At 41.3% G+C, this 11,853-nt stretch overlaps 1 protein-coding gene across 1 annotated transcript; it reads right to left on the bottom strand.

Annotated features, from left to right (window-relative positions):
* Positions 1-2,725: 2,725 nt before the first annotated feature.
* On the bottom strand, positions 2,726-9,476 carry LOC130929515 (galactose-specific lectin nattectin-like). Its single transcript, XM_057856700.1, has 6 exons — positions 9,399-9,476; positions 6,459-6,486; positions 6,276-6,361; positions 4,896-5,030; positions 3,208-3,304; positions 2,726-3,067 (listed from the first exon to the last, which is right to left on the bottom strand). The coding sequence occupies exons 1-6, from the start codon at positions 9,474-9,476 to the stop codon at positions 2,991-2,993; spliced, it is 501 nt and encodes a 166-aa protein (XP_057712683.1). The 3' UTR covers positions 2,726-2,990.
* Positions 9,477-11,853: the final 2,377 nt, after the last annotated feature.

The following is an 11,853-nucleotide window of genomic DNA, read 5'->3' as shown; positions in this document are numbered from 1 at the left end:
TTCTTCTGCCAAACATAACATCTTGTTTCATAGACTTCAAAATGTATTGACGGGGCACGGGGCCGTTTCATTGGGGGCCTATCTCCATCAAAGCTGACCAAGTGAAAACACAGACAAAGAGCTTTTTCCGTTGAAAATTCTTGTGAATAAATGCTTAAATCCCTTAATTCAAAATTCAATTAAAACAGTCTCCATTCTTGGTTAAAAGCATGTTTGATGGCCAATCTTCTTCCATTTGACCATGGAGTCTTCCATATGCTTTTTTATAAACTCTAGTCTAGCACTGCACATCACCAAAAAACATACCATCTCCACTGTGAAGCATGGTGGTGGCAGCATCATGTTGTGGGGATGTTTTTCAGCAGCCGCACATGGAAGGCTTGTAAAGATAGACGGCAGAATGAATGCTTCAAAATAGGGTAAATTGAAATCCTGGGACACTTTCTTCTTCAGTCTGCTTGGGAGAAGATTTATTTTCGCGCAAGACAATAATCCAAAACACACAGGAATAGTTAAAAAAAAAGAAAAAAAAAGAACCAGGCATAGATTTCACTATCCGCTGACGTAACACGGGGCTCGGGGCCGATCCGTGTAGTGGATCTAATTTCAAAAACTTAAAATTTAAATATTTTCAAAACCAAAGTCGCTAGCAACCTGAAAACCCTTAGGCATATATGAGTCTCCATGAGCAGCAACATAGAAAATTTTTAAATTGTTCCCTAATAAAATCCAGATTATTTATTTTATTTTTTTATTTTAAGGAGGTAAATACTTATGATAGGCACTGTAGTTGCTGACTCATTGTTGCCTGTAGGTTAGGTGTTTCGCCAGTAGAGGGCACGCACGCCCTCCCTATCAGCCTTCAGCCTGTGGTTGCACACTAGTTACCATGTGACAGTGGGCGTGAAAAATGGATAGGTGTTGCATGGGGCTTGATAATGACCTGAAATATGTGAGAAACATGCTCAATGTGTGAGTGTTTAGAAACCTGAAATACACAATGATGCAGCTGTTGTTTTGATAAACAAGTTTTTAATGTTTTAATAAAAACTCACCATTACTACTGACAGTAGCTTTTTATATAAAGTGTCTTTTGTATTTTTGTCAAATTTTCTGTAAAGCAGCAGTAAAGTAAAGACTAAACAAATCCCAGTTTTTATTATTTTTATAATTACAATGGAAATATGTAATTTTTCTTATGAACACTGACTTTCCTGAAGGCACTCCAATACCTTTCCCTTGACATACATACAGTGGGGAGAACAAGTATTTGATACACTGCCAGTGTATCAAATACTTGTTCTCCCCACTGTACCTTGAGAAGCTGCCTACTTTTCTTGTTTTTTTTTCCGCCAGATTGATATAAATACAAGGCTCGAAAAAAATAAAGGGAATACCAACTAAACATCTTGTAGATCTGAAATAATTCAATATTTTTATTAAATACTTTGTTGTCAGCACATTCACATTGTCTAGCACTGCTAGAACCCTACAAAATGACCTCCTGCAGGCCACTAGTATGAATATTTCTGACCAAACAATCCGAAGCGGGTTCTATGAGGGAGCCCAGAGGGCCTAACATAATGGAGTGAGCCCCTTGCTCAATGCCAATCACCGTAGAGCTCGATTGCCATTTGCCATAGACCACCAGAATTTGCAACTACGCCACTCGCTCTGTGCTCTTCACCGATAAAAGCAGATTCAACCTGAGAACATGCGACAGACGTGAAAGGGTCCGGAAATGCCGTGGAGAACGTTATGCTGCCTGCAACATCATTCAGCATGATCGGTGTGGTGGTGCGTCAGCGCTAGTCATGGGAGGGATACCCCTGGAAAGACACCCAGACCTATATAGGTTTAGATACTGGCACCCTGACTGCTATTAGGTATCGGGATGAAGTCCTTGGTCCCATTGTCATAAGCTATGCTTGTGCAGTGGGACCTGGGTTCCTCCTGGTCCACGACAATGCCCAACCTCATGTGGCTGAAGTATGCAAGCAGTTCCTGGAGGAAGAAGGAATTGATAACATTGACTGGTGCAGACATTCGCCTGACCTAAATCCAATAGAACACCTCTGGGACATTATGTTTAGTTACATCTGGCAGAGCCATGTTGCTCTTCAGACTGTCCAGGAGCTCAGTGATGCCTGGTCCAGATCTAGGAGGAGATTCCTCAATAGAAAATCCGCCACCTCATTAGGAGCATGCCCAGGCATTGTAGGGAGCCCATACAGGCACGCGGAGGCCACACACACTACATCAAAGTTGAATCAGCCTGTAGTGCTTTTTTTCCACTTTATTTTGAGTATAACTCCAAATGAGGAATTCCTTTGGTTAATACATTTGATTTTCATGAATAATTTTTGTTGGACTTTGTTGTCAGCACATTCAACTATGGAAAGAACAAAGTATTTATTAAAAATATTTCATTCATTCAGATTTACAACGAGTAACGTTTGTGTTCACTTTATTATTTTGAGCGGCATATATTCGATCGTGATTGCATTTAGAACGACATATTACTCTCATACCCTGAAAAACAGTCCAATTTATTGTATAATAAGAGAGAAAGACGAGGGAAAACACCTCCTTTGAGGTAAAATGAAAAAACAGGACAAAAAATTATTTATTCCAGTAAAGACTTTTTTTTTAATCTTGTGTTGTCATTTTTTTTTTTTTTACTTCAAGCAATTAATAAAGGAGAATGATCTTGCCAGTCTCTATAATACATTTCTAAAGATTATATGACAGTAGGAGTGATGCTCAGTAGTCGCATTCAGCATCTCTGGCACAAAAAACACCTCCTTTGAGGTAAAATGAAAAAATAGGACAAAAAATTATTTATTCCAGTAAAGACTTTTTTTTAAATCTTGTGTTGTCCTTTTTTTTTTTTTTTTTTTTTTTTTTACTTCAAGCAATTAATAAAGGAGAATGATCTTGCCAGTCTCTATAATACATTTCTAAAGATTATATGACAGTAGGAGTGATGGTCAGTAGTCGCATTCAGCATCTCTGGCACAAACAAATCTGTTCGTGTCATAACAGTTGTCATTGTCCCAGAGACCATCTAGAAGGAAACACAAATATGAGTAATAATGACAACAAAATGTGTGCAATTTTCATTATTAAATATCCAACATTCCAAATTAGCAGCAATAGATTCAGACAGCGCAAATATTCTTCTAGACATTTTTCAAGTATATTTACCACTGAATTCCAGCTCAATACAATCTCCAGGATCGTCGTCACCATTGAAGGCAGTGAAATCAACTTCTGTGCCATCAGTCCACATGAAGTTACCATCCTAGAAGTTATATATTTTAATAAGTCACACTGAAAGTTTAATGCATTCATGTACTGTCAGGCTGTACATATATTGGGGTATAGACACAATTCTCACCTTTTTTGCTGTGAACCTCACTACAATGTATTTGAAATTAAATGTGCGTGTTTTTGTCTTAGGCTGAAGACGTTCCAGTTTAACATAGGGATTTACACATCTAAATCAGGTGAAAAGTGTAGGAAGGGTTTAAATGACTAATATTATGTATCAATTATTTGGACCACGATATGATATTTGCCATGTCTGCCATGATGTAATTCAATTTGATTTGATTCAGACGACTTCGATCAATTTTAATCCAATATCATGCATACATTTAACACAATCACTTCAAGTTAATCTCAAAAATAAAAATAAAAACATTTTAAAAAATCTATTTTAATTATTTTGAAATTCTGCGGAAACTTTTCACACGTTTGAATGAAAACCATTCTTAACAAAATAGCATATCTAAAGAATGGTGATAATAAACTTTGTTTTGTTTTATATAGATTTACTTGACAGCGCATGACCAATTGATGTTTCAATTAACTGTTACACTCCTAAGAAGTATGACTTTGTGTATGTGGTTCTACTTTTTAAATGACGAAAGGTAACGAAATAAAAGAATAAATTCATTCATATTGCATGCCGGTTTTCCTCACGAGGGTCACGGAGGTGCCGGAGCCTATCCCAGCTAACTATGGGCAGTAGGCAGGGGACACCTTGAACTGGTTGCCAGCCAATCGCAGGGAACAAGGAGACATACAACCATTCACACACACACACTCAGACCTACGGACAAGTTAGAGTGTTCAATCAGCCTACCATGCATGTTTTTGGGGATGTGGGAGGAACCCGGAGTTCCCGGAGGAAACCCACGCAGGCACGGGGAGAACATGCAAGCTCCACACAGGAAGGCCGAAGCCCAGGATTGAACCCTTGATCTCAAGAACTGTGAGGCAGACGTGCTAACCACTCAGCCACCGTGCCATACAAAAGAATAAATAATAAAAATAAAATAAATGATTTTTTTTTCCTTTTTAATACTTGGTTGCAAATCCCTTTTCAGTCAATTTCAAGTCAAGTTAGTGGGGTTTTCTTTGTTTTTTTTTGGGGGGGGGGGTTACAATGTCAGGTATGGAGGACGAGACGGCAAGGGACAAGGTATGGGTGGACCCAAATGCACAGAAACAGGTAGGCCAGGCAGAGTATTGGAAAACTGTAAATGTTTTCATATTGAAACGTCCAGGGGGGAAAAAAATACAAACAGAGCTCAGAGATTCAAACAAAGGACCAAGTATTACAATCAACTTACGAGGAATCAGGGACACAGCAAGGATGGGGGTCAGGGAAAACACGTCTGACATGGACATTGACGCAACAAGGAATGACTGAACATGAGGACGTTAAATACACAGACATGGGGTAGCAAGACAATGACACAAGAGATAGAAGATTGATCGACACGCAAGGAGCAGACCAACGACAGGGGAAATCAATGGGCGATCACAAGGACAAGACACTCTAAGGAACAAACGTGAAAGAACCAAACACAAGCCATACACTTTACCTCTATTGCCTCATGTAGTCCAAGCCAAACATCACCATCAGAGTCAGAGCTTGCCCGAACTAATTCAAGAACTACTGCATATTCCAAAGCACTGTGGACCGAGGCCAGGTTTCCATGAAGGATGTTGCAGATGCTCTACAAGAACAAACAAAACAAAACACTTGATAGTAGAAATGGGGAAACTTCCAATACAATACAAAGATCAAAGACTTCCTCTGTGTATGGATTTTGAATGAACAAACGTCATTCAGATTAGGGGAGGACATTTTTTAGTTCGCCATCAATTGTGGGAATAGGCCGTAGCGGGAGTGAAAGTCAGATGGGGAGGGATGGAGATGGGACTAAACAAAGGTGAAAAGCATTCTACCGTTCACTCCTGGTAATGATTTTTAAACACTTTGACGCGTGTAATATGATTAATTCTTTACAAAAAGAAAAACGTGTAAAATAAATAAATAAAATGCAAGCAACACACTAATCTGACACTGTTTGCACAGTTGTATGTGTGTATCTAAACATTTAAGTATCAAGGTGCTGGAAGTCACTCACAGCAGGGAGTGCTGAAGATCTCCAAAAACAGCTGTTTCGGTCCAGATGTCTCATGCTCGCGTTTTTTCTCTATTCAAGGCGTGCACAATCGCAGTATAAACGCATGCTGGATAGTTTACGTACTACTGCTAGGCTACTTCAAAGACAGCGGTCTATTTCACCTTCAGTATTATAATGCAAATCCCCCAGCAATGACACACATTTGAAAACTAGAAGGTCCACTAAGCCTTGGTTTAACACCCACTCTTCACACAAATATTCAACAGCTGCAACGGCTACAATGCAAGCTATTTGAAGTTCTTCACGGTCTAAATCAGCAGCCAACTTTTCCTCACAGGGCCCGAAAAAAATATATATAATCATCTTCATTTTCGGCCTGGAATTGAATTTTAGAAAATTTCGCTGTTTTTGTAAAGGAAAAAAATGCTGATTCGTTTTTGGGGCGTGTTAACAGATCCTCTGTCAACAGTTAACTTTTCCTTTCCAATAGCGCCTTATCCAACGTGATCTGGTAGCAAGCAAGGTGTGACCGTTTTCAGGATCCCCTGGTCAGAGCTAGTTAATGTGGCCAGGAAAAGGGAAGTTTGGGGATCCCTGCTGAAACTCCTTCCCGACCCGAGAATTTAACACCTGCTTCCACACACACCATTTCCTGCGACATTCCCGGACATTATACTAAGATGGGACCTGTGAAATGTCCGCGTAATCTCTGTGTCAGTCGACCCGGGAAATTGGTTTCACACATAATGACTACCCGTTTAAATCCCGCGATTTTCCCGGTATTTCGGCATGTGCGAAAGGGGCGAATGACTATGTGGATGTTTGGCATACTTCTGCATCTGCAAACTGCCTTTCTTCATCTTGGTAGAGGAAACAGCGAGAGTTGAATTGAGTCCAGCCTTTTGGACAGCCATTTCCTGCAACACAATTTGTGTTTTACAAGTAAATTAGACAATAGTCAAATGCCGACAAAACAAGCGTGTTGTTGTTGTTTTTAAGCATTGAGACACCAACCTTTCACAACTTTAACAGGTATAGCATACTGTAAAGAAGAAAAACGTTATTATAAACAGACTGCAGAAGTTTAACACTAATATAATAATTCTATTATATTTATTTATTTATATCAAAATATTAATAGCACATAATAAAATAATTTTAATTCCACAGGTGACACACACTTACAGCTCCAGTCAAAAATCCAATGATTCCCCAAAGGAGAAACAACGAGCGGAGAGCAATTGCCATCTGCACAAGATGAGAAAAACTTTCACAATATGAGAATTACACTCATATTCCAATGCAAACACTGAAAAAGGAATGAATAAAGTTGAGTTTAAAAAGCAGAAGAGTACCTCAGTAGTTGTGAAGGCTTATGTTGAGATCGATGATGTTAAGATCGATGACAGTCCTTATATACCAACACGATAAAGCTCTGGAATCTGGAATGGCAATCATATACTAATAGTCTAGACAAGAAAAGTCAAGGCACACCTAACTTCTAATGGAACCCATTAAGTAGGCAATTATTCGCTTGTAAATCTATAATTATCATTTTTTTATGTCCAGTTACCTCATTTAATTATGATGGCACAAAGAGCTAAATAGGATGGGCAGTTTATCTGGCACTAACCTGTAAAGCATGTGTGAAGTTTTCATTTGCACCTGCTATCGACTGTATGATTAGAACATGCTAAGATTGATTCTGCATTCATGTATGTCAGGGAAATTCAACTTTGAACTCCAAGACAAGTGTCAACTCGATAGCTCGATATGAGAAATGAATCAGACCAACCAAGGATTGCCTGCTTTGAAGACTTTACAGTATATAAAACTTAATACATCAAGGATACAAGGGCGTGATCGGGCGAGGAGCCATGAACACGCAAGAGTACAAAGAAGCAGAACAGAGGCCGGACACTTATACTGTTGAAAGGGCGTTACCTAAGGATGCTTACTGTGAGACGATACCTACGAAAACGAAAGTGGAACTTAAGTATCAACTGGTGATTTTCCACAGAAAAACATTATGAGCTATGACCTTGAGAACTTCACTTCAGCTGGCACGAAAAAGGAGTAAAAATCTGATGAGACAGTCGACAGGAACTCATTGTATTATGTTCAAAGAAATAGCGCCAGTCACTCAACTTGTGATGTATCGTTGGAGCAATAAAATAGGCTATTCCTATTTGTAGCAACCGTGTTTTTAGCCCACATTACTACTTTACAGCACATCAGAACGATTTTCCAACGTGGGAACTCAGCTCCCCCAAAACACATGCACACACCATATCTCCTGAACGCGCTTCGCAGAAGTGTCAACTCATACCTCTCACAGTCAAAGTTAGGTGCATATATTGCCATATTAAGGAGCCATGTCCAGATTTTGTATATGGAGTGGTTGTATATTGATTGCTGATTATTCTGTCAATTTGTAATATATTAATTTTGTGAGTGTATTAAAAATGCGCTTTCTCAACTTCGAAAATTTGGATTTGAGGGGGCAAGATATTTATTTGAGGGAGCACTGCCCCCTCTTGCCCCGCGTAGAGCCGGGCCCCGCACCAAGCCTTCGAAGCTTGTGTCAAGTAATAAAGGGACGTTTCCGCGAAGTGTGTGCCGAGGCTCGCGTCATTTAGAGGAGGTTCCGAAAACAATGACGTCCGAAGCCTCGCTGCCCAGAGCTGTCAAACCGCGCTGCAAAATCTAAAGCACTCACTGCAGCAATCACGTGGTACAGCTTGGTAGTGAGGCTTCGGAATGAAGCGAGCCTCGGCACACACTTCCCGGAAATGCCCCTTCATTACTCGACACACGCTTCGAAGGCTTGGCGCGCCTTCAAGGAATTCGGCCTCCAGGCCAAGCCGCCGGAACAGCGACAGCCGAACCAGATGGTGTTCCGCTGGCGCCGCCCCAGCAAGTCAAACGCCGCGCGTCCACACCTAACCCTTTGTTTTTTATTTATTTATTTATTTTTTTTTAAACCTGTCCTGTTCAGCTGTTTGACACAGAGAATGGAAGTCTAAGTGCCCGGATTCTGAACAGTTTTAATGTTTCACATTGAGAGTCTGACATACTCCCATTGTGATAATTCAAAATACCTTTTTATTATGACAAAGCAGCGAACAGGAAGGGATTATGGGGGGACAGAAGAAAAGAAATACAAGAGAAGAAAGAAAAGAAACACATACACAAACAGCAACAAGAAATACATTGAACATCTAAACTAGTTACTAATATGCTGGTGCTATCGTCAGCGAGATGTATTTCCGGTTTACACCATGTGGGGGCCTATTGGCCAGTGAAAGAGGAGAATGGGGGTGGGGGTGTCTATAAGACTATAAGCTAAGTGATTGAAAGGGGTAGAGTGTACACAAATCAGTTCTGTGATCTAGAACCCAGTAATCGTGTGAATCTCTTATGAGTGTAAGCCCGTTGGCGACCAACCCTACGCCGCCGCATCGCCAATCCCGGCACCGGAACCCCCAACCCGAGCATGCCCTACCACATCCAGCAGCACGCAAGCCCCACCGGGCGCGCGACAGCCACGCAGACGGACGGAGAAACCGCGCGGGCGCCAACCCAGGGCCACGGCCCCCACCCAGCCAGCCCGGGGAAGGAGGGCGGGGGGGGTGGGGGGGCACGCGCAGCCCATCCCTCCTCCCGCCGCCCAGCAAAGGAGCCATCGTCCCCCCCCCCGGGACCCAGGGTGGTCCCCCGGGCCTACACCTAACCCTTTGTACTGACTCCATTTTGAACGGTTTAAAGAAAGCTCACAGAAAACAGGTTGACAATTTATTTGTCGACAGTGATCAATAAAACAAGGCAAAACAGACAACGGAGAGGCAATGTTGGATCCAAGGTCCGCAAAAAAACGGATATATCGGAATGTCCCCGAGAAGCGACAGTTGTTATCTAAATGTTGAGCCTTTTGAAAGCTGTGGTGGAGTAGACCGGGCGGAAGGCGTGCCTGGGTGTTGTCTTGGGATCATCCCTCTGTGGCAGGTTTGGACAGTCAAGTTTGTGCGTCATCCTTCGTGAATGGGACATGGTTGCCACGGAAACTGAGGCATGTCTTGACGTCTAAGACACTGCGCTATCAATTTGTTGCATAGGGTAGGGCGAGGGTGCCCTGACCCACCGAAGAGCTGTTGACGTCAGGCGAGGGCTGATAAGGTGATCCACTTTACTGTGTCAAAGGGCATGGCATGACGTCCCTCAAACTATGGTTAAATGCTTTACTATATTGAATGTGTGAGACTAATGCAAACAGTTATTTGGTGTGTGTGCGAGAAAGGTAACTACTCCCTTCAGCCTCGTTACATCATTGTTGTGGTGTGTTGTGTGTGTCGTTGTGGGGTGACGTGGCTCAGTGGTAGAGTAATTGTCCCCCAACCCAGAGGTTGTGGGTTCGATTCTCCGCCCTGATGAACACGTCTAAGTGTCCTTGAGCAAGACACTGAACCCCACGTTGCTCCTTGTGCTGCGTCACCAGTAGGTGGATGGTGAGATAGTGTAAAGCGCTTTGAGCGCCTTGAAAGGTGGAAAAGCGCTATATAAGTGTAACACCATTTTACATCACTATCACTTCTAACGAAGTAAAATATGCCGGCGCCACGATGGGATAGTGTGTCAGCATGACTTTCCTATTGGAGGTTTCGATGTGCCAACGCATCGTTCCCTTTGGTTGGATTCGCAGGTCTAAGTGTCCTTGAGCAAGACACTGAACCCCACGTTGCTCCTGGTGCTGCGTTACCAGTAGGTGGATGGTGAGATAGTGTAAAGCGCTTTGAGCGCCTTGAAAGGTGGAAAAGCGCTATATAAGTGTAACACCATTTTACATCACTATCACTTCTAACGAAGTAAAATATGCCGGCGCCGCGATGGGATAGTGTGTCAGCATGACTTTCCTATTGGAGGTTTCGATGTGCCAACGCATCGTTCCCTTTGGTTGGATTCGCAGGCACATAGACTTGTGTGTTCATTGATACCTCGATTGTAAATTGCAAACAGTAGGAAAATGCTTCCCTGATCTGAACACAACAGTTGAACTCACATTTCACACAAACTTTATTTACACTGCACTCTCCAATGTCATACAATCAACAACAATTTACAACCAATGGGAGCATCGTGTTGGCACATCGAACGTACCAATAGGAAAGTTGCGCTGATGAACATCGTGGCGCCGGCATATTTTACCTCATTCATATGTCTCTAATAAAAATATCAAAGTAGTTGAAGATGTAAGAATGGATTTATAGTGGAAGCCACGTTCGCGTCTTTGGTAATACTCATTTTCAAATACCACAACAGACGCAGAATAAATTGCTTATTTATTAATACCTACCGTTGACAGTAGATTCGTCAAATAAGCGATGAGTTTACTTTTTGACTGGTGCCTACCTCTTCCGGTTCCTTAATGTATTTTTATTTTGCCGTTGTGTTTTTTATTTGCAGTTGTGTTTTTGAATTTGCCGTTGTGGTTTTAGATTTGCCGTTGTGTTTTTTATTTGCTTTTGTACTTTTGAATTTGCCGTTGTGTTTTTTTGATTTGCCGTTGTGTTCTTTATTTGCCGTTTTGTTTTTTATTTGCCGTTTTGTTTTTTATTTGCCGTTGTGTTTTTGGATTCGCAGTTTTGTTTTGCACTTCAGAGCCTCCGTATTTAGTTGCCAGTCCATACAGTTGAGAAAAAAACAGCACAAGAGCACACTGGTGATTAGAACAATTAGGTTTGACTTTGCCAAAACAATGAAGGAAAAGTGTGCCAAAACGACCTGCATGAGATTTTGGTTTCGCTCATTGGCCACACTATGTGAAGTTTTTTGGTACAATTGGCCCGAGCCCAATTCTTTACCCTAATTTACTCTTTACCCTGAATCAACTGTTAAAAGTTGTTAGAATTGCTCCCATTATTGCATTAGTTCCCTTCTCTCTACTTTCGACATATGAAAGTTTTAAAACTGTTTCATCATTTAAAGATAGATTCAAGTCAAGATTTTGCCGATTTAGAAGTATTTTAGATAAAAAGTTACTTAGGTTCGCTAGGAAGGTTCTCTACAACAGAGCCGTCCTAAAAAGTCTACTGCTTCAAGATGGTGGCTGTCTACTAACGCATTTAGTGCCATGTCTGTCATTTTGCATGTAGTTATATCTATATACAGTACATGTGATATCTACCATGTCTACCATATCTACCATAACATGCGGGCGTAGTTTGTAGGCTATCGGCTACAACATGTACAGTGCCTTGCAAAAGTATTCAGCCCCCTTGAATCTTGCAACCTTTCGCCACATTTCAGGCTTCAAACATAAAGATATGAAATTTAATTTTTTTGTCAAGAATCAACAACAAGTGGGACACAATCGTGAAGTGGAACAACATTTATTGGATAATTTAAACTTTTT

Source organism: Corythoichthys intestinalis, chromosome 2, assembly GCF_030265065.1.
Source record: "Corythoichthys intestinalis isolate RoL2023-P3 chromosome 2, ASM3026506v1, whole genome shotgun sequence".
Classification (NCBI taxonomy): Eukaryota; Metazoa; Chordata; class Actinopteri; order Syngnathiformes; family Syngnathidae; genus Corythoichthys; species Corythoichthys intestinalis.
The sequence above is the reverse complement of the archived record's forward strand: the minus strand, read 5'-3'. Positions and strand labels throughout refer to the sequence as shown.

Bases quoted from the DNA above. Each gene is read 5' to 3' on its own strand.
- LOC130929515 (XM_057856700.1), bottom strand. From the start codon at position 9,476: ATGACGCACAAACTTGACTGTCCAAACCTGCCACAGAGGGATGATCCC. The intron at 6,362-6,458 runs GTTGGTGTCTCA...ATTGTGTTGCAG, and splicing joins ACCTGTTAAAGTTGTGAAAG to GAAATGGCTGTCCAAAAGGC. The intron at 3,068-3,207 runs GTAAATATACTT...GTTTCCTTCTAG, and splicing joins TATTGAGCTGGAATTCAGTG to ATGGTCTCTGGGACAATGAC.